The sequence below is a fragment of the Anomalospiza imberbis genome, unplaced genomic scaffold (genome assembly GCF_031753505.1).
Source record: "Anomalospiza imberbis isolate Cuckoo-Finch-1a 21T00152 unplaced genomic scaffold, ASM3175350v1 scaffold_338, whole genome shotgun sequence".
NCBI classification, from domain to species: Eukaryota; Metazoa; Chordata; class Aves; order Passeriformes; family Viduidae; genus Anomalospiza; species Anomalospiza imberbis.
The window spans coordinates 84,303-105,864 of NW_027099957.1; the positions used below are offsets into that span (position 1 = coordinate 84,303).

At 65.2% G+C, this 21,562-nt stretch overlaps 2 protein-coding genes across 18 annotated transcripts; both read left to right on the plus strand.

Annotated features, from left to right (window-relative positions):
• Positions 1-245: 245 nt before the first annotated feature.
• LOC137466628 (CXXC-type zinc finger protein 1-like) lies at positions 246-11,327 on the plus strand. Its single transcript, XM_068178319.1, has 16 exons — positions 246-491; positions 590-687; positions 1,457-1,559; positions 1,851-1,857; positions 2,654-2,757; positions 3,488-3,643; positions 4,285-4,311; positions 4,775-4,924; positions 5,924-6,031; positions 6,777-6,961; positions 7,768-7,975; positions 8,741-8,851; positions 9,428-9,477; positions 9,732-9,828; positions 10,080-10,232; positions 11,058-11,327. The coding sequence occupies exons 1-16, from the start codon at positions 246-248 to the stop codon at positions 11,196-11,198; spliced, it is 1,944 nt and encodes a 647-aa protein (XP_068034420.1). The 3' UTR covers positions 11,199-11,327.
• Positions 11,328-12,144: 817 nt separating this feature from the next.
• On the plus strand, positions 12,145-21,128 carry LOC137466624 (methyl-CpG-binding domain protein 1-like). 17 transcript variants are annotated; one of them, XM_068178305.1, is made up of 16 exons: positions 12,145-12,285; positions 13,395-13,516; positions 13,968-14,082; positions 14,396-14,727; positions 14,990-15,075; positions 15,462-15,502; positions 15,609-15,758; positions 17,730-17,864; positions 18,023-18,070; positions 18,159-18,215; positions 18,294-18,362; positions 19,208-19,372; positions 20,491-20,601; positions 20,674-20,754; positions 20,839-20,926; positions 21,011-21,128. In XM_068178305.1, exons 1-16 carry the CDS (start codon positions 12,277-12,279, stop codon positions 21,052-21,054), a joined length of 1,653 nt encoding a protein of 550 aa, XP_068034406.1. In that variant the 5' UTR covers positions 12,145-12,276; the 3' UTR covers positions 21,055-21,128. The 17 variants fall into 17 exon arrangements, with proteins under 17 accessions (XP_068034406.1, XP_068034407.1, XP_068034401.1 ...); XM_068178306.1 differs by having other exon boundaries at positions 20,494-20,601; XM_068178300.1 differs by having other exon boundaries at positions 20,491-20,754.
• Positions 21,129-21,562: the final 434 nt, after the last annotated feature.

A 21,562-nucleotide genomic window follows, 5' to 3' on the forward strand; every position in this document is an offset into this window, starting at 1 on the left:
GTCCCCCATGTGCCCTCATGTCCCCGATGTCCCCCATGTCCCCAGTTTCCCCCCAGTGTCCCCCCATGTCCCTCATGTCCCCAATGTCCCTGCAGGTCCCCATGTGCCCCCCATGTCCCCTCATGTCCCCGATGTCTCCCTTGTCCCCAGTGTCCCCCCAGTGTCCCCCATGTCCCCTCAGGTCCCTGATGTCCCCCTTGTCCCCAGTTCTCCCCCAATGTCCTCATGTCCCCTCGGGTCCCCCCATGTTTCCCATGTCCCCAATAAACACTCTGCCACCATTGCTGTCTCTCAGGTGTCTCTTTGCGACCGCGGGTGACACTTCCCCCAAACAAGGCGGCCCCCTATGGCCGCCGCCATTGCTCCCTTATGGCCGCCGCCATGCTGTGGGTGGGCGCGCCCGTACCCGGAAGCGGAAGTTGGATACGCCCCCGCTTCCGGCCGCTGTTGGGCCTAGCCCGGAGCGTCCCTCGGAGGCGGCGGCAGCGATGGTGGGGGGGGCACCGGGGGGTGTGGGGGAGACCTCAGGGGGTCTGCGGTGTCTGGGGGACCCCCCCAGGCCCTGACACCCCCGCCGTTACCCCCTCAGGACAGCGAGTTCTCGGACGCGGAGGCGGCCCCGGGAGGGGAGGAGAACGCGCCGGTTTATTGCGTGTGCCGCAAGCCGGACATCAACTGCTTCATGATGTGAGGGGGGGTCTGGGGGTCCCCAGCTGCTTCGGGATGTGAGGGGGGGTCTGGGGGTCCCCAGCTGCTTCATGGTGTCAGGGGGAACGGGGGGAGCGGGGGTCCGCAGGTGCTTCGGGATGTGAGGGAGGGTCTGGGGGGTCCCCAGGTGCTTTGGGATGTGAGGGGGGGTCTGGGGGGTCCCCAGGTGCTTCGGGATGTGAGGGAGTGTCTGGGGGGTCCCCAGGTGCTTCGGGATGTGAGGGGGGGTCTGGGGGGGTCCCCAGGTGCTTCGGGATGTGAGGGGGGGTCTGGGGGGTCCCCAGGTGCTTCGGGATGTGAGGGGGGGTCTGGGGGGTCCCCAAGTGCTTCGGGATGTGAGGGGGGGTCTGGGGGGTCCCCAAGTGCTTCGGGATGTGAGGGGGGGTCTGGGGGTGTCCCCAGGTGCTTCATGACGTGAGGGGGGTCTGGGGGGTCCCCAGGTGCTTTGGGATGTGAGGGAGTGTCTGGGGGGGTCCCCAAGTGCTTCATGATGTCAGGGGGAATGGGGGGAGCGGGGGTCCGCAGGTGCTTCGGGATGTGAGGGGGGGTCTGGGGGTCGCAGCAGACCTGAGGGGCCAGTTGGGGTCCCGGGCGCTTCACAGGGTGGGAGTTGGGGGGATCCCGGCTTGTCTTGGCTCCTGGGGGTGTTGGGGGGGGGTCCCTTGAAGCGGGGAGGGGTGCAGGGTTCCCCTGGGGGGGCTTTGGGGGTGCCCGGCTGAGGGTCTCGGTGTCTCTCCCGTCCCAACAGCGGCTGCGACAACTGCAACGAGTGGTTCCATGGGGACTGCATCAACATCACCCGAGCGCATGGCCAAGGCCATCCGCGAGTGGTACTGCCCGGCAGTGCCGCGGTGAGAGGGGCTGGGGGCTCGGGGGGGGCTCTGGGGGGGTTTCGGGGGGCTCTAGGGGGGCTTTGGTGAGTGGCAGTGCCGCGGTGAGAGGGGCTGGGGGCTCTGGGGGGGTTTTGGGGGCCTTTGGGGGGGCTTTGGTGAGTGGCAGTGCCGTGGTCAGAGGGGCTGGGGGCTCTGGGGGGGTTTTGGGGGGCTCTGGGGGGGCTTTGGTGAGTGGCAGTGCCGTGGTCAGAGGGGCTGGGGGCTCTGGGGGGCTTTGGGGGGCTCTGGGGGGGCTTTGGTGAGTGGCAGTGCCGCGGTGAGAGGGGCTGGTGGCTCTGGGGGGGTTTTGGGGGGCTCTGGGGGGAGTTTGGGGGGGCTTTGGTGAGTGGCAATGCTGCGGTGAGAGGGGCTGGGGGCTCTGGGGGGGTTTTGGGGGGCTCTGGGGGGAGTTTGGGGGGGCTTTGGTGAGTGGCAATGCCGCGGTGAGAGGGGCTGGGGGCTCTGGGGGGGTTTTGGGGGGCTCTGGGGGGGCTTTGGTGAGTGGCAGTGATGCGGTGAGAGGGGCTGGGGGCTCTGGGGGGAGTTTGGGGGGGCTTTGGTGAGTGGCAGTAATGCGGTGAGAGGGGCTGGGGGCTCTGGGGGGGTTTTGGGGGGCTTTGGGGGGGCTTTGGTGAGTGGCAGTGATGCGGTGAGAGGGGCTGGGGGCTCCGGGGGGGTTTTGGGGGGCTCTGGGGGGAGTTTGGGGGGGCTTTGGTGAGTGGCAATGCCGTGGTGAGAGGGGCTGGGGGCTTTGAGGGGCTCTGGGGGGCCATTGAGGGGTGTTGGGCTGCAGTGAGAGGGGCGAGGGCCTGATTTTGGGGGGTTCCAAGGACGCTTGGGGTCTGGGTGGTTTTTTGAGGGGGGGGGTCTGGGTGGTTTTTGGGGTGCTTGACCCCGTTTTTTGGGGTGTCTGACCCCAGATCCAGTGCTCAGCCCGCGTGTGCAGCAAGTGCGAGGCAGGGGCGTCCCTGGTGGGGTTTGGGGTGTGGCTGGTGGAATTCGGGGTGCCTGAGCCCGTTTTTGGGGTGTCCCCGGTGGTGGACCCCTCTGTGACCCCCCACCCCCCCCCCCAGAGAAGGACCCGTCCCTGGAGATCCGGTACCGGCACAAGAAGTGGCGGGAGAAGGAGCACGAGGGGGCTAAAGGGCAGGAGCTGGAGCAGGGCCGGGCTGCCAAGGTGGGCTCTGGGGGGCTCAGGGGGTGGGGACCCCACAAAGGGGGACACCCCAATTCTGGGGAGAGGCTGGGAGGTGCCCGAGTCCCTTGGGATGAGGATTTGGGGGGCACCAGGAGGCTGGGGGGTGCGTTGGGGGGAGATTTGGGGGACCCCTGACCCTCTCCGGGTGTCTGGGATCCCTCCCAGCTTGGGTTTTGGGGTGTCCCGGGTGGATTTTTGGGGTGTCTGAGCCCAGATCAAGCACTCAGCCTGCATTTGGGGAGTGCAAGGTGGGGGTGTCCTTGGAGGGATTTGGGGTGTCCCTGGTGGAATTTGGGCTGTTCCTGATGGATTTTGGTGTGCCTGACCCCATTTTTGAGGTGCTTGACCCCAATTTCAGGGTGCCTAACCCTGTTTTTGAGGTACCTGACCCCATTTTCGGGGTTCCTGACCCTGTTTTTGAGGTGCCTGACCCCATTTTCGCGGAGCCTGACCCCATTTTCGGGGTGCCTGACCCCATTTTCGGGGTGCCTGACCCCATTTTTGAGGTGCCTGACCCCATTTTCAGGGCACCTGACCCTGTTTTTGGGGTGCCTGACCCCATTTTCAGGGTGCCTGACCCTGATTTCGGGGTGCCTGACCCCGTTTTCGGGGTGCCTGACCCCATTTTCGGGGTGCCTGACCCCGTTTTCGGGGTGCCTGACCCCATTTTCGGGGTGCCTGACCCCGTTTTTGGGGTGCCCGACCCCAGATCAAGCGCTCGGCCCGCATGTGCGGGGAGTGCGAGGCGTGCCGGCGCCCCGAGGACTGCGGGCAGTGCGACTTCTGCCGGGACATGAAGAAATTCGGGGGCCCCAACAAGATCCGCCAGAAGTGCCGGCTGCGGCAGTGCCAGCTGCGGGCGCGGGTGAGCGGGCACCCGGCGCGTCCCCGGCGCGTCCCCGGCGCGTCCCCGGCGCGTCCTTGGTGTGTGTCGGGAGTGGGGTGTGTGCCCCGTGTGGCGTGGCCTCAGTGCCCGCCGGGGCCGGGCGTGTTGGGGTGGCCTTGGTGTGTCCCCGGTGTGGCTCTTTGTCACTGTGGCCTCTGTCACCGCCTCGTGTCCCTTTGTCACCCTGTCCCGTGTCCCTTTGTCACTGTCTCGCCGCGTCCTGGTGTCTCTTTGTCACCTCGTGCCGCGTCCCTGATGCGTCACGCTCGTGGCACGTCCCCGTGTCCCCTGTTGCTCACGTGTTCCATGTCCCCAGCAAGCTGCTGCCTGTCCCTGTGCCACCCTGAGGTGTCCCCAAGTGTCCCGTGTCCGCGTGGCACTGTCTCACAGCGTCCCCAGCACGTTCCCAACGTCTGTTGTGTCCCCGTGCCACCCTGTCTCGCTACGTCCCCACGTTGCGCGTCCGCGTCTCGCTCTGTCAGCGTGCCGCCAACGTGTCCCCAACGCGTCTTGTGTACCCAAGCATCCCGTGCCCCTGTGTGTCCCTGTCCTATGTCCCCGCGTCCCCATGTTCCGTGTCACCGCCCTGTCCCTGACGTGTCCCCTCCGTGTCCCCGCAGGAATCCTACAAGTACTTCCCCACCTCGGTGAGTCCCTGGGGAGAGGGGAGGGAGGGGAGGGGGAGGGGAAAGGGGGACCCCAGACCCCCCCTGTCCCCGTGAGAAGGGCGTGGGGAAGGGGCCAAGCCTGGCTGGGGGGCGGAGGGGCACCCCAAAATCCTCATCGCCCTTGGGGTGAGGGGGGGGCTCACAGGTACAGGGGGTGGGGGTGCCCAGGAAGGTGCTGACCCCCCCCCCCGCCCAAGTTGGTGCAAGGGGGTCCCAGGGGTGCCATGAGGGGGTCCTGGGGGGTCCCGGGGGTGCCATGGAGGTCCTGGGGGTGCCTGGTGGGTCCCAGGGGGTCCCTGGTGGGTGCTGACCCCCCCCCACCCCCCCAACTGATGGGGGTGTCCTGGGGGTGCCATTGGGGGTCCCGGGGGTGCCATGGGGGTGTCCCAGGGGTGCCTTGGGGGGTTCCCGGGGGTCCCTGGCGGTGCTGACCCCCCCCCAGCTGGCCCGGGGGCGCGAGGGGGACCTGGAGTTGCTGAAGGCGCAGCTTGGGGGGCCGGGGCCCCCCGAGAGCCTCTCGGACGAGGAGCTGCCCCTCGACCCCCGGCTCTACCAGGAGCTCTGCGCCGGCGCCTTCGACGAGCACGGCCTGGTGAGCCCCCCAAAAACTGCCCCCCCCGGCACCCCAAAACTATCCTGGCACCCCAAAATCTGCCCCCACGGCACCCCAAAACTGTCCTGGCACCCCAAAATCTGCCCCCTGGCACCCCAAAACTGTCCTGGCACCCCAAAATCTGCCCCCCGGCACCCCAAAACTGCCCTCCTGGCACTCCAGAACTGCCCCAGGACCCCAAAACTGCCCCCCCAGGACCCCAGAACTGCCCCTGGCACCCCAAAACTGCCCCCCCAGGACCCCAGAACTGCCCCTGGCACCCCAGAACTGCCCCAGGATTCTGGAACTGACCCCCCGGCACCCCACAACTGCCCCGGGACCTCAGAACTGCCCCCCTGGCACCCCAAAACTGTCCCCCCCAGGACCCCAAATACTGCCCTGGGGACCCCCACTGTTCCCCCTGGGCACCCCAAACACCCCCCCGGATACCACAGGAGCAGACGTGAGGGAGGTTTTTGCACATCAGGGCCTGGTTTAGTGGGTTTAGGGGTGGCTTTGTGTGTCAGGGCCTGGTTTAGGCTGTCCAGGGCTGGTTTTGTGTGTCAAGGCGAGCTTCAGGCGTATCAGGACCTGTCCTGGCTCCTTGTCGGGGCGCGTCCCCAAATATCCCCCAGCGTGGGACCGTGGCACGTCCCCACGCTGGGCCGTGGCCTGAGGCACGTCCCCGGATGTCCCCAACGTGTCCTGGCACGTCAGGTCGCGTCCCCGTGGCACTCCGAGGTGTGTCAGGCGTATCCCTGCGTGTCCCCAGCGTGTCCTGGCACGTCCCCACACCACGCCGTGCCCTGTGGCGCGTCCCCGGACGTCCCCAAGTGCGTCCTGGCGCGTCGCGACACCAGGCCACGCGCCCCAGGCACCCCGGGCCACGTTGTCCCCTCGTGTCCCTTCATGGGCCACGCTCTGAGGCGCATCGGGGCCGTCACCCCGCGTGTCTCCGCGTGTCCCCGACGTGTCCCCGCGTGTCCCCGGTCCCGCCAGCCCTGGCTCAGTGACGCCGAGGACGCGCCGTTCCTGGACCCCGTCCTGCGCAAACGCGCCGTGAAGGTCAAACACGTCAAACGCCGCGAGAAGAAGTCGGACAAGAAGGTGAGGGCCACTGGGAGCTACTGGGAGGGCCACTGGGAGCTACTGGGGGTTGCTGGGAGCTACTGGGGGTTACTGGGAGGGCTCTGGGTGGTTGCTGGGTGGCGAGCGGTGGTTACTGGGTGGTGACAGGTGGTTACTGGTGTTCACTGGTGTGGAAGGAGGAGTGGCGGAATGAGCACTGGGAGCTGCTGGGAGGTACTGGGAGGGTTCTGAGTGGTGACTGGTGTTAACTGGTGGTAACTGGTGCGGAAGGAGGAGCGCTACAAGCGGCACCGGCAGCGGGCGCGGCACTGGGAGAGCTCTGGTGGTTACTGGGCTACGAGTGGTGGTTACTGGGAGGTTACTGGTGCTAACTGGGGGTTACTGGTGCAGAAGGAGGAGCGCTACAAACGGCACTGGCAGTGCCGGGCTACGAGTGGTGGTTACTGGGAGGTTACTGGGAGGTGGCACCGGCAGCGGGCGCAGCACTGGGAGAGCTCTCGTGGTTACTGGGCTACGAGTGGTGGTTACTGGGAGGTTACTGGGAGGTGGCACCGGCAGCGGGCGCAGCACTGGGAGAGCTCTCGTGGTTACTGGGCTACGAGTGGTGGTGACTGGGAGGTTACTGGGAGGTTCCTGGTGCTAACTGGTGCAGAAGGAGGAGCGCTACAAGCGGCACCGGCAGCGGGCGCGGCACTGGCAGTGCTGAGCTACGAGTGGTGGTGACTGGGAGGTTACTGGTGCTAACTGGGGGTTACTGGTGCAGAAGGAGGAGCGCTACAAACGGCACCGGCAGCGGGCGCGGCACCGCGAGCGCCGCGGGCACCCCGAGCGTGCCGACGCCCGAGACCCCGCGGGGCTGGGCCAGTGCCTGGGCCCCGGCTGCACCCGCCCCGCGCGCCCGCCCTCCAAGTACTGCAGCGAAGCCTGCGGCATCAAACTGGCTGCCAAGTGAGTACCCACCAGTATGGACCAGTATAAACCAGTGCGGGACGGGTCAGGCCGGTACAGACTGGTATAAACTGGTAAGGAAGGCTACTGACTGGTATAAACCAGTACAGAACAGTACAGACTGGCATGGACCAGTATAAACCAGTACAGAACAGTACAGACTGGTATAGACCGGTATAAACCAGTACAGAATGGCACGGACCAGTATAAACCAGTACAGAACAGTACAGACTGGTATAGACCGGTATAAACCAGTACAGACTGGTATAGACCAGTATAAACCAGTACAGAACAGTACAGGCTGGTATAGACCGGTATAAACCAGTACAGAATGGCACGGACCAGTATAAACCAGTACAGAACAGTACAGACTGGTATAGACCGGTATAAACCAGTACAGACTGGTATAGACCAGTGTAAACCAGTACAGAACAGTACAGACTGGTATAGACCGGTATAAACCAGTACAGAATGGCACGGACCAGTATAAACCAGTACAGAACAGTACAGACTGGTATAGACCGGTATAAACCAGTACAGACTGGTATAGACCAGTGTAAACCAGTACAGACTGGTATAGACCAGTATAAACCAGTACAGACTGGTATAGACCAGTGTAAACCACTTATCTAAGCAGATCCTGCCGCAGCAGATCCAGCAGTGGATCCCAGGGATCCTGCAGCCCCCATTAACCCTTTCCTCACCCCGATCCCAGCCGGATCTACGAGATCCTGCCGCAGCAGATCCAGCAGTGGATCCCAGGGATCCTGCAGCCCCCATTAACCCTTTCCTCACCCCGATCCCAGCCGGATCTACGAGATCCTGCCGCAGCGGATCCAGCAGTGGCAGCAGAGCCCGTGCGTGGCGGAGGAGCACGGCAAGCGGCTGCTGGAGCGCATCCGGCGCGAGCAGCACCAGGCGCGGCTGCGGCTGCAGGAGATGGAGCGGCGCTTCCACGAGCTCGAGGGGCTCATCGCCCGCGCCAAGGGGCACCCGCCCCGCGAGGACGAGGAGGTGGGCACCCTCCAAGGCTGCCGGAGGGCTGGGGACCCCGAAAACGCTTTGATTCTACCCGTTTTGGGTCCCTCGCACCGGGTCCTTCATGGACACAGGGGTGCCCCCAAATGTTTTAATTTTCCCTGTTCTGGGTTCCTCTTGAGACCCCTCTGCTCCCCTGGTACCCACACACAGCTCCTGGAGGGCTGGGCACCCCAAAAACCCTTTAATTCTCCTCATTATGATCCCCTTTGAGGCTCATCTGCTCCCCTGGGGACACCTGAGTGCCCACACTCAACTCCTGGAGGGCTGGGCACCCCAAAAATCCTTTAATTCTCCTCATTATGGTCCCCTTTCAGGCTCCTCTGCTGCCCTGGGGACACCTGGGTGCCCACACTCAACTCCTGGAGGGCTGGGCACCCCAAAAATCCTTTAATTCTCCTCATTATGGTCCCCTTTCAGGCTCCTCTGCTCCCCTAGGGACACCTGGGCGCCCACACTCAACTCCTGGAGGGCTGGGCACCCCAAAAATCCTTTAATTCTGGGTCCCTCTTGGGATGCCCCCAAACCTTTTAGTTTCCCCATTCTGGGTCCCCCCCGAGCCCCTGGGCATCCCCCAAATCTCTGAATCCCTCCTGAGCCCTGTCCTGGGTCCCCTATGGACACCTGGGTCTCCCCAAATCCCCTCCCTGGAGCATCTGGGCGCCCCTGAAGCCCCCTAACCTTGGATCCCCCCAATGCGTGGGTCCCCCCTTGGACCCCCTGACCCCGCTGTCCCCCCAGAGCACGGAGGGGGACAGTGAGGACACGGACCTGCAGATCTTCTGCGTGTCCTGCGGCCACCCCATCAACCCCAAGGTGGCCCTGCGGCACATGGAGCGCTGCTACGCCAAGGTGATCCCGGGATTTGGGGGGCCTGGGGGCACCTCTGGCTTCCTGGGGCCTGTGGATCTGTGGGATCATCTATGGGGTCATCCATGGCATTCCAGGCTGCCATGGGATCATCCACGGGGTCTGTGGGATCATCCATGGGACTCTCTGGGCTCCTGTGGGATCTTCTGGGGGACCCTTTTAGGGGAACTTTGGGAGCCCCCTGAGCTGGGCAACCCTCCCAGATCCTGCAGTGGCCACGGGGATCCCTTTCCTCAGCTTGGGGGGGGCTGGGGGGGTTCTTAGGGGGCTGGGGGAACCCTGTGAAGGAACTTTAGGGGTTTCTATAGGGGCTGGGGGGGCTGTAGGGACTGGGGGTTCTATGGGGTCTCGTGGGGATGGTCTCTATAGGGGCTGGGGGGCCATGAGGACCCTGTGGGAGGGATCGGGGGGAAGCTCTATAGGGGCTGGGGGGCCATGAGGACCCTGTAGGAGGGCTCGGGGGGGTGGGCTCTATAGGGGCTGGGGGTCCATAGGACCCAGGGTGGGCTCAGGGGTCCCATCCCTGCCCCCCCTTTTGATCCCCCCACCCCATTGCAGTACGAGAGCCAAACGTCCTTCGGGTCCATGTACCCCACCCGCATCGAGGGGTGAGTGGGGAGGGGGCTCTGGGGTGGCTTTCTGGGGTTGGGGGGTGGACCCCAGACCCCTAAATCCTCCTGGGAAAGTGGGGGGGGGCAGCACCCCAGGGGAGGTTTTTTGGGGTGGGGGTGTCATCCCCCCCGGGGGAGTGCCCAGGGGGGAGTTTGAGGGGGGGGGTTGTGGCTGTCTGGGGAGGGGGGGGAGGGTCCTTCAGCACCCTGTCCCTCCCCCACCCCAGGACATCTCTTGTGTCCCCCCCCAGGGCCACTCGGCTGTTCTGTGACGTTTACAACCCCCAGAGCAAAACCTACTGCAAGAGGCTGCAGGTGCTGTGCCCCGAGCACTCCCGCGACCCCAAGGTGGGCACGGAATGAGATTTTGGGGTGGAATTTAGGGGATCTGTGCCCCGAGCACTCCTGGGACCCCGAGGTGGGTACAGGGAGGACCAGGACAAGGGTTGTGCCCAGGACAATCCCAGGACACCAAAGTGGACATGAGGGGACAGGACAGGGGCAGTGCCCAGGACACTGCCAGGACCCCAGGGTGGCCGTGGAGGTGGCAGAGGGGCTCTGGGTGTCCCCAGCCCGGCGCTGACCCCGTGCCCGCCCAGGTGCCCGCGGATGAGGTGTGCGGGTGCCCGCTGGTGCGCGACGTCTTCGAGCTGACCGGGGACTTCTGCCGCGTCCCCAAGCGCAAGTGCCACCGTCACTACTGCTGGGAGAAGCTGCGCCGCGCCGAGGTGGACCTGGAGCGCGTCCGCGTGGTGGGTGCCACCGCCCCGCGTCCCCAAAGTGTCCCCGAAGTGTCCCCACACTCTGTCCCCATCCCCACGCTGTCCTTGTCCCTGTCCCCATCCCAATGCTGTCCATGTCCCTGTCCCCACACTGTCCCTGTCCCCACGCTGTCCCCACGCTGTCCGTATCCCTGTCCCCACACTCTGTCCCCATCCCAACGCTGTCCATGTCCCCATCCCCACACTATCCCTGTCCCCACGCTGTCCCCACACTGTCCATGTCCCTGTCCCCACGCTGTCCCTGTCCCTGTCCCAACGCTGTCCTTGTCCCCATGCTGTCCCCACACTGTTCCCATGCTCTCCCTCTCCCCACACTGTGCCCACACTGTCCCTGTCCCCACACTGTCCCCACGCTGTCCGTGTCCCTGTCCCCACGCTGTCCCTGTCCCCCGCAGTGGTACAAGCTGGACGAGCTGTTCGAGCAGGACAGTGTCCCTGTCCCCACACTGTCCCTGTCCCCACACTGTCCCTGTCCCCATGCTGTCCCTGTCCCCACACTGTCCCTGTCCCCATACTGTCCCCATGCTGTCCATGTCCCCACACTGTCCCCACGCTGTCCGTGTCCCTGTCCCCACGCTGTCCCTGTCCCCCGCAGTGGTACAAGCTGGACGAGCTGTTCGAGCAGGACAGTGTCCCTGTCCCCACACTGTCCCCACGCTGTCCGTGTCCCTGTCCCCACACTGTCCCCACGCTGTCCATGTCCCCACACTGTCCCCACGCTGTCCGTGTCCCTGTCCCCACACTGTCCCCACGCTGTCCGTGTCCCTGTCCCCACGCCGTCCCTGTCCCCCGCAGTGGTACAAGCTGGACGAGCTGTTCGAGCAGGAGCGCAATGTGCGGGCGGCCATGACCAACCGGGCGGGGCTGCTGGCGCTGATGCTGCACCAGACCATCCAGCACGACCCGCTGACCACGGACCTGCGCTCGGACCGCTGACCACGGGCCTGGCTCGGACCGCTGACCGCCCCCGGAGCCCCTAAACCCCCCCGGACCCCTCCCCACATCCCCCCACCCCTGATTCCTGGGTGCCCCCGCATCCCCAAATAAACCGGGTGTGCAAAACGAGTCTGGGGGTGTCCCTGGGCTGTCGGTGGGATCTGTCGGGTTGTCCATGGGATATAGGGCGGCTCCTGTGGGGTCTCTGGGGATCCCTTTTGGGGGAATTTTGGGAGGCCCTGAGTTCTGGTACCACCGCAGATCCTGCAGAGGCCATGGGGATGCCTTCGCTGGCCATGGTGCAGCTGGGGGGGGTCCTGAGGAGGTTGGGGGATCCTTAGGGGGTGGGAGAGGTGGAAATGGGAGCAGTATCCGTGGGAGGGCTGGGAGGGGTCTCTGGCGGTTTTTGGGGGTCCTTTGGGGGGGGGAAATGGGAGCAGCAATCTTGGGAGGGGCCCCTGATGGATTTGGGGGGGTCCTGGGGGAGGAAATGGGAGCAGCATCCGTGGGGGGGGGGGCTGGGAGGGGTCTCTGGCGGTTTTTGGGGGTCCTGGGGGAGGAAATGGGAGCAGCATCCGTGGGAGGGCTGGGAGGGGTCTCTGGCGGTTTTTGGGGGTCCTTTGGGGGGGGGAAATGGGAGCAGCATCCGTGGGAGGGCTGGGAGGGGTCTCTGGTGGTTTTTGGGGGGGTCTTTGTGGGGGGACCAGGGGGTCCTGGGCAGGGGAAAGGCCCCCAATGGGCCCGAGGGGAACGCGCCGGGCTCATTAGCATAGACACGCCCACACGCTGCTTCATTAACATATCCCCTCCCTCCTGGCGTCACGTGCCGCGCGGTCACGTGCCTCCCCGCTCCACGAGTCGCGCATCGCCCCGCCCCACTCTAGTTCTGCCTTTCCTCATTGGTCCGCTCCGCTTCACGTGACCCGAAGCCCCCGCCCCTTGCGTTTCCCGCCCGGTGTTTCCTCTTCCGGCGCGGGGCCCCGCCCCCTCCGCCCCCCGCGGCCTCGCGGCGTCGCCGGAGGAAGAGGAGGAGGAAAAGGAGGAGGAAGAGGAAGAGCTGCGCCACAGGCGGGGGCGGATGGGAACGGTGAGGGGCCGGCGGGGGTGCGGGACCGCAGCGGGGTTGAGCGAGGAGCCAGAGAGAACCGAGCGGGGAGACGCGGCTGGTGGGGAAGGGCGGGCCGTGAGGGGGGGGGGGGGGGGGGGCGTTCGTGTGGGGGAAGGGGCGTGAGGGAGGGGGCGGGGAGGGGCAGTTTGTGAGGGGGAGGGGCAGTTTGTGAGGGGGAGGGGCAGTTTGGGGGCAGTTTGTGAGGGGGAAGGGCAGTTTGTGAGGGGGAGGGGCAGTTTGGGGGCAGTTTGTGAGGGGGAGGGGCAGTTTGGGGGCAGTTTGTGAGGGGGAGGGGCAGTTTAGGGGTTGTTGGGGAGGGGGAGGGGCAGTTTGGGGGCAGTTTGTGAGGGGGAGGGGCAGTTTGGGGGCAGTTTGCGAGGGGGAGGGGCAGTTTGTGAGGGGGAGGGGCAGTTTGTGAGGGGGAGGGGCAGTTTGGGGGCAGTTTGTGAGGGGGAAGGGCAGTTTGTGAGGGGGAGGGGCAGTTTGGGGGCAGTTTGTGAGGGGGAGGGGCAGTTTGGGGGCAGTTTGTGAGGGGGAGGGGCAGTTTAGGGGTTGTTGGGGAGGGGGAGGGGCAGTTTGGGGGCAGTTTGTGAGGGGGAGGGGCAGTTTGGGGGCAGTTTGCGAGGGGGAGGGGCAGTTTGTGAGGGGGAGGGGCAGTTTGGGGGCAGTTTGTGAGGGGGAGGGGCAGTTTAGGGGTTGTTGGGGAGGGGGAGGGGCAGTTTGGGGGCAGTTTGTGAGGGGGAGGGGCAGTTTGGGGGCAGTTTGTGAGGGAGAGGGGCAGTTTGGGGGCAGTTTGTGAGGGGGAGGGGCAGTTTGGGGGTTGTTGGGGAGGGGGAGGGGCAGTTTGGGGTGGGGGCGGAACTCCGGGGGAGTTTTGGGGGTGTCCTTGCGGGGGGAGGGGAGGACTCGGAGCTGTGTTTGTGTGGGGGAGGGGAGGGGAGGGGGGGCCCTGGCGGTGGGGGAGGGGAGGATGGAGTCACGTGGGGAGGGGGCGCGGCCCGGCTGTGTTTGGGGGCGGGCTCCGGGGGTGTTCGGGCTGTCGGGGCCGGTGGTGACCCCCTCGCTCCCCGCCTCTCCGGGGGTCTCAGCCCCCCCGCAGGATGGCGGAGGGCTGGGCCGAGTGCCCGGCGCTGGGCCCGGGCTGGCAGCGCCGCGAAGCTTTTCGGAAATCCGGGGCCACCAGCGGCCGCAGCGACACCTACTACAGGAGGTGCCCCTCCCCGAAAAACTCCCCGCACGCCCCCCCTTTCGCCCTCACGGGACTGCGGGTGCTGCCCTTTCTCCCTCCTCCCATCCTAGACCCCATCCCGTGTCCATCTCGGGGCTTCCCCCCCACGCCCCGGTGGTGTTTCATGGGGGATTTCAGAGCCCCTTTCCCACCTCCCCCTCCACGAGCTCCTCGGGGTCAATTCAGTGCCCCTTTCTCAAATATTCCCAGTCCCCTCCAATTTTTCCAGGCTATCTTGGGGCTCGGGGTGGGGGGGGGGGGGGGCTTTTTGAGATCACAGGGGGATTTTAGGGGTCCCCTGAGCTCTGTTTGCTCCCCCTTTCCCATTCTCCCTTTGGCATTTGGGGGCTCCCCCAGGCTCAGCAGTCCCCTTGGGGTTTTGGGGCCGTTCTTGGGGGTTTTTGGGGCCCATCTGACCCGAGCCCCCCGGCAGCCCCACAGGGCAGAAGTTCCGCAGTAAGATCGAGCTGCGGCGGTTCCTGGGCCCCGGGCACGACCTGAGCAACTTCGACTTCAAATCGGGGCTGGAGCGGCCTGGCCCCACCCGGGTATGGGGGATGGGACCCGGGAGGGGGCACAAAAATCCCAAAAAACCTTGGGGACAGAAATCTGGAGCTCTCCTGGTGGGGGGAGCCCCATAACAAGAAGGGAATCGGGGGTGGGCTAAAGAGATGGGATAAAAGGGGCTTCTCAGAATGAGGGAAATGAGGGTGAGGTGACTCTAAATTGGGCGGTGGGTGGGAAATAAAGGGTCCTTACAGTGGGGAGGAGCAGTAACGGGGGTTTGGAAGTGGTGGGGAGGGGTCACAAGGGGTTCTCCCTCCATGCTGTGACCCCCTCCCTCAATTTTGTGCCTTTCAGACCAAGAAGAGCCCCAAATGGCACCTGCCCGCCGGGCCCCTCCCGGAGCCCCCCGAAATCTTCAGAAAGGAGGAGGAAGAAGAGGTGGAGGTGGAGGTGGAGGTGGGTGGGGCTGAGACCGAGAAAGCCCCACCCTCACCAGTTCAGGCCACGCCTCCTCCCGCCCAGGCCACGCCTCCTCCCGTCCAGACCACGCCCTCTACTCGCCAGGCCACACCTCCTTTGGCCGAGGCCACGCCTCCTTCCGCTGTGGCCACGCCCCCACCGGAGCCCCCCCATCGCAGGTCCCGCAAGCGGCCGCCCCTGGAGCCCCCCCAGGATGGGGTGATGGCGTGAGTGGGGAGGGGTCCCCCGGGGGGTCGTGGGATCCCTCAGGCGTGGGGGTGGGGGTCCCCTGGAACTCTTGGCGTGGGGAGGGGGTCCCGGGAGCAGGGGGTGACCCCAGGAGGGAAGGATTGGAGTCTCTGGGGGTGTTCCTGGGGGGAAATTCAGAGTAGGGGGGGTTGCCTCAGGGGGGCTGTGGGATCCCGGGGGGCAGTGGGGGTGTTGGGGTTCCCTTGGCTCCCCCCAAAATGCCGCCCCCCTCCTCCACAGGCTTTGTGCTGGCTGCCAGAGCCTCTTCCCGGGGGTGTCGCTGCCCCCCCAGCGCCGCTGCCGCTGGCTCTGCCCCGACTGCCGTGGTGAGCTTCGGCCTCAGCGCCCACCTCCTCATCCTCTTCATGCTCCTCCTCGTTCTCTGAGTCTTCCTCCCACCTTCCTCAGCTCTCTCAGAGCTTTTTCTGTTTTATCCTCTTCCTCATTTTCCTGTTGTTCTTGTTCTTCATTCCCTGGGTTTTTCCCTCTCCATCATCATCATCATCATTCCTTGAATTGCTTCAACCCCGTAATTATCGTTTTATTCCCGTGGAACTTCCCGTTCCTCCTCCCTGATTCTTCCCTGCCTCCCTTTCCCTCAGTTTTGGAGCATTTTGGGGGGGAAGGGAGCCTGAAGGAGTTCGGGAGTGGGGTCAGGGGGGATCCCAGGAAAGTTGGGGTGACCCTGACTCCCTTCCTCCACCTCCCCCAGCCCAGAGACGAGACTTCAACCGGGAGCAGCGATTCTACAAGGTACCCCCGATCCCTCAGGGGGGGAAATGGTGCCCCCTGGGCGTTCCCCAGATCCCTCGGGGGGTTTGGGGGGTCCACCAAGAGCCCTGACACCCCCTCCCCACAGCGGGTGGGCTGTGGCACGTGCCAGGCCTGTCTCATCCCCGAGGACTGCGGGATCTGCAGCGCCTGCGCCCGCAACCCCCCCGGGGGCCCCTCCGGGCCCGGCCGGACCCCCAAGTGCCTCCTGCGCCGCTGCCTGCGCATCGTCAAGAAGGTACCGGCACCCCTGCGTGTCGCTGTCACCCCCCAAATGTCACCCCAGCACCCCTGCATGTCACTGTCACCCCCCAAATGTCACCAGCACCCCTGCATGTCGCTGTCACCCCCCAAATGTCACCAGCACCCCTGCGTGTCGCTGTCACCCCCTCCAGTGTCACCAGCACCCCTGCATGTCGCTGTCACCCCCCAAATGTCACCAGCACCCCTGCGTGTCGCTGTCACCCCCTGCAGTGTCACCAGCACCCCTGCATGTCGCTGTCACCCCCCCAAATGTCACCAGCACCCCTGCGTGTCGCTGTCACCCCCTCCAGTGTCACCAGCACCCCTGCATGTCGCTGTCACCCCTTCCAGTGTCACCAGCACCCCTGCATGTCGCTGTCACCCCCTCCAGTGTCACCAGCACCCCTGCGTGTCGCTGTCACCCCCTCCAGTGTCACCAGCACCCCTGCATGTCGCTGTCACCCCCTCCAGTGTCACCGGCACCCCTGCATATCGCTGTCACCCCCCAAATGTCACCCCAGCACCCCTGCATGTCACTGTCACCCCCCAAATGTCACCAGCACCCCTGCATGTCGCTGTCACCCCCCAAATGTCACCAGCACCCCTGCGTGTCGCTGTCACCCCCTGCAGTGTCACCAGCACCCCTGCGTGTCGCTGTCACCCCCTCCAGTGTCACCAGCACCCCTGCATGTCGCTGTCACCCCCTGCAGTGTCACCAGCACCCCTGCATGTCGCTGTCACCCCCTGCAGTGTCACCAGCACCCCTGCATGTCGCTGTCACCCCCTCCAGTGTCACCATAATCCTCCCTTTCTCTGTGTCAGTGCCACCTCCTGTGTCACCTCTTTGTCACCTCCCTGTCCTCTCCTTCATTGGCTGGGAACGCGTGTGGCGCTGCGTTAATTAACGCCGCTCTGAGTTAATGAACGTGATTAGCGTAAACCCGTGTTGCTGATACCCCGCGTCGTTCTACGTTGCCGCGTGTTGTCGCTGTTCCCTCTCGTTATTTTGTGCTATCCCCTGGTTTCCACGTTCTTCCACGTCCCCGGGAGGGCTGGATATGGCTCCTGGCCTGTCCCTGTCCCTTGTTTGTGCTGGCACGTCCCCCCATCTCCCATATTCTCCCGGATTTTCCCAGTATATTCCGTGTCATTCCGTGTCCTGCCCGTGTCCCTGCAGAGCCTGCGCTGCAGCTCCTGCCTTGTCCCCAGTCCCCCTGTCCGTCTGTCCTGTGTCTGTGGCTGCACGTTCACCCTTGTCCTCCTGTACCCACCCGTGTTTATCCCACGTTTATCCCATGTTATCCCGTATTAGCCCATGTTTTCCTGCGTTTTCCCATATTTCCCTGTATTTTTCCATATTATCCCACATTATCATGTGATTTTTTCCCCATATTTTCACATGTTCATTATCCCATGTTTTCCCATATTTCCCTGTTGTTTTTTTCCCCGAGTTTTTTCTCCCCGTGGTTTTTCCCCCGTGGTTTTTCTTCACGTTTTCCCATATTTATCCCACGTTTCCCTGTGTTTTCCCGTGTTTCCCTGTGTTATTTTCCCATTTCCCTGTGTTGTTTTCCCTGTTTCCCCGTGTTGTTTTCCCGTTTCCCTGTGTTGTTTTCCCCCATTTCCCTGTGTTGTTTTCCTGTTTCCCCGTGTTGTTGTCCCGTGTTTCCCTGTGTTGTTATCCTGTGTTTCCCTGTGTTGTTATCCCGTGTTTCCCTGTGTTGTTTTCCCGTGTTTCCCCGTGTTGTTATCCCGTGTTTCCCCGTGTTGTTATCCTGTGTTTCCCCGTGTTGTTTTCCCTTCTTTCCGTGTTGTTATCCCGTGTTTCCCCGTGTTGTTATCCCGTGTTTCCCCGTGTTGTTATCCTGTGTTTCCCCATGTTGTTTTCCCTTCTTTCCGTGTTGTTGTCCCGTGTTTCCCCTGCTCTCCCGGGTAACCCCCGTGTCCCCACGCCGTGTCCCCGCAGGGCCTGGGCTGCGGCTCCTGCTCCGGCTGCCTGAGCACCGAGGACTGCGGCAGCTGCTGCATCTGCCTGCGGCGCCTGCAGCCCGGCCTCAAGCGCCAGTGGCGCTGCCTGCGGCGCCGCTGCCTGCGCCCCAAGGTGGGACTGTCCCCCCGCTGTCCCCTCACTGTCACCCCTGCCATCCCAACCTCCCCTGGGACCCCCCGGCACCTCGCTGCCCGCCCCGCTGTCACCCTGGCGCGTCCCCCCACCCCGTTGTCCCCTGCTGACCCCCCCCCGCCCTGTGTCCCCCCCAGAAAGCCAGGGTGGCCAAGAAGCCGCAGAGCTCCCGGTCCCTGACAGAGGTGAGTGCGGGACCCCCGGGCAGTGGCGCGGCGCGGACCCCCAGCCCCCAAGGTGCCCCTCCCCGCCTCAGCCCCATTTCTCCCCCAGAAGTGGAAGCCCCTCGTGGAGCGGGAGCCCAGCGACGCCTCCGGCACCAGGCACAGAGTGAGTGGGACCCCCCTGGGCACGCCTGGGCACACCTGGAACCCCCAGCCCCCCCCACGAAACCCCCCTCCCTCCCAGAAGCCGCTGACCAAGGGCAAGGAGAAGAAGAAGCCGGGGCGACCCCCGAAGGCCCCTGGGCCCCACGGGGTGAGTGACAGGCCTTGGCCCCGCCCCGTCTCTTGGCCCCGCCCCTCCACGATGGCCCCGCCCCTCCCGGAGCAGCTATTGGGGCAGGGGAAGCCGTAATGCCCTTAATATATGGGGCCTGTAAAAGGGGGTAGTATTGGGGTGTAGGTACCGTAATGATCCTAGTGGCTGCTCCAGCCTCTAATGCTGATGTTCAGGACCCAGAATAATGGGGTGCAGATACCATAATTCTCCTAAAAGCCGTTCCAGCCTCTAATACCAGGACTCAGGCCCGGCAATAATGGGGTGCGGGTACCGTAATGATCCTATGAGCCGTTCCAAGGCTGACTGTTGGGGTCCAGCATATTCAAACCCCATTAATATTGGGGTGCCAGTACCATAACACCCCTAGTGCTGGGGCCAGGTCACTGTGACGCCTCAGAAACTGCTCACAGCTGATGGTGGGGGCTGCGGGCTTGGGGCACTGTAATGCCCAAATAATGGGGTTCAGGTACCCCAAAACCCCTCAGAGCTGGGTTAGGTTACCGTAATCCTCCTAAAAACCGCTCCAGGTTTAATGGCAGGACCCAAAGTACCAACAGCGGGGTGCAGATACCGTAATGGTCCAAATAGCAGGGCTCGGTACCTTAGTGCCTCTAATAGCTGCTCCCACCGTAATGTCTGCTAACCCACCGCTGCTGCTGCCTGGCTGCCGTAATACCCCTAATACCGCCGCATCTACCGCAACGCTCCTAATAGCTGCTCCCACACTAACACCACGCCACCGGGCAGGCCGCTGGGGACACCCCGCGTCGGGCCCTGGGGACAGCCGGGGACCCGGGGGTGACGCCGCTCTCTGCCGGCAGCGGGGGGCGCGGAGCCGGGCCAGCCGGCGCTGCGGGGTGTGCACAGCCTGCCGGCGCCCGGCCGACTGCGGCCGCTGCGACTTCTGCCGGGACAAGCCCAAATTCGGGGGGCAGAACCTCAAGCGCCAGAAGTGCCGCTGGAGGCAGTGCCTGCGCTGTGCCATGGTGGGTGCCCCCCAGTGCTTCCTCCCAGTGCCTCCCAGTAACCTCCCAGCGAGCCCCAGCCGTCCCCTCCGCCCCCTTTCCTCGGCGACCCGACTCCTTCCGGCTGGGGAAACTGAGGCACGCGCAAGGTTCAGGCTCACCCGGCCGTCCCGGTGCTGGGTACAGCCCAGTTTGGACCAGTACGGACAAGTTTGGGGTGGGAGGGGGACGTTGGTCGGTGCCCAGGTGGCACCTGGCCACCTGGGTCCTGTTTCTGGTGGGGGGGGGTTGCCCAGACGCCTGGGTCCTTCCTGCATTGCTTGGCTTTGGGGGGGCTCACCCCGGGTCCCTTTTGAGGGGGGGGGTGTGGGGGTCCCTTGGCCAGCCGGACCCACCTGGGGGGGGGGGGGTTCTTCCTTCATTTGTGCCCCTTCCCAACCGCCCCCGCCCCCCCGGCCCTTGGAACTGCCCCACCCGCTCTGAGGTCTCTCTCCTGGCGCAGAGGCGGCTGCTGCCGGTGGGGGGGGGTCGCTGGGGGCCCCCCTGGAGCGGCCGCCCCCTCCCCCCCTCCAGGCCCCGCCGCCGCCGGCCCCCCCGGCCCCCCCGCGCCGCCGCCCGGAGCCGCCGCCGCCTGCCCCGCCCCCCCCGCAAGGTAACGGGACCCCCCCCTCTGCTCAGGGGGGACCCCCGAAATGCTCCTCCCACCCCCCAAAAATGCTCCTCCCACCCCCCAAAAATGCTCCTCCCACCCCCCAAAATTCTCCTCCACCCCCACGGGATCCTCACCCCACCCCCCCCCCTTTGCTGTGCTTGCTTTGCTGCTTTGCTCTGCACGGACCCTCCCCCCCTCGGGGGGACCCAGGCGTCAGGGGAGGGGACCAGGGTGTCCCCGCCCTCCCCCCCGCGGGAGGGGCTTTGGGGAGTTTTGGGGACCCCCGGATGCCTCGGTCCCCTCGCCCGTGACCCCGAGGCTTGGGTGTGCCTCAGTTTCCCCACGGGGATGAGGTGGGGGAGGGGGGGGTCCTCTGCAGATACCTGGGTCTCTTTGTGGGGGGAGTCCCTTCTGGATACCTGGGGGGGATTTTGGGGGGGAGGGGGGGGGTCTCACCTGGCTGCCCTGACCTGCCCCTCCCCCACAGGAGAAGGAGGAGCCGCTGGGGGGGGCTGAGAACAGCCCCGGGCCCATCCCGGGCCCCCCCCTGCGCCTCTGCCCCATCAAGGAGGAGGCAGGACCCCTCCCCCGCCTCGAGGTGAGACCCCCCAGCTGCCTGGGACCCTCCCTGGACACCTGGGACCCCCCTGTGACCCCCCCTGCCCCCCAGGACCCTCGCCTGGGGCTCCTCATCGCCTCGGCCCCCCGCCTCAAAGGGGCCCCCCCAGAGCCCAGCGTCGCCCCCCAAAGGGTGAGTGGGACCCCAAACGCCCCCTGAGCCTCCTCCTCGGGGTGTCTGGGACCCCCATAACGCCCCTGCCCCCCACTTTTCCAGCCCCCCCCAGGGGATTTGGGGGTCCTGATCGCCGCCACCCCCCCGCGTGAAGCAGGAGCAGCCCCAGCCCAGCGCGTCCCTGGTGCCGGTAAGGGTGGGGGGACCCTGGGATTTGGGGGGGGGAGTCCCTGCAGTTTTTGGGGGGGTCCTGAGCCTCTGCCTTCACCCCCAGGTGCCCCCCCAGCCCCCCCCCGCCCAGCTGGTGGTGCTGGATGAGAGCGAGGAGGAGGAGGAGGAGGAGGAGGAGGAAGAGGAGGGCGGCAGCCGAGTGGTGAGGAAGAGGGGGGGATCTCTCGGGGAGGGGGGCTCGGAGGATTTGGGGGGGGTCCTGAGGAACTTGAGGGGGTCTGTGGGGGGGCTTTTGATGGGTTGAGGGGTCTTGAGAAGGGGTTGGGGGTGTCCTGGGGGGGCTCTAGAGGGGATTTGGGGGGGGCTTCTGAGAAATGGGAACTTGAGTGGGGGGTTTGGGGTCCTGGTAATTTGGGGAGGGGGCTTTTGAGGGGGGGGGAGGTTTTTGGGGTCCTGGTAATTTGGGGAGGGGGCTTTTGAGGGGGGGGAGGTTTTTGGGGTCCTGGTAATTCGAGGAGGGGGCTTTTGGGAGGGGGGGGGTTTGGGGTCCTGGTAATTCGGGGAGGGGGCTTTTGGGAGGGGGGAGGTTTTTGGGGTCCTGGTAATTTGGGAAGGGACTTTTGAGGGGGGGGAGGTTTTTGGGGTCCTGGTAATT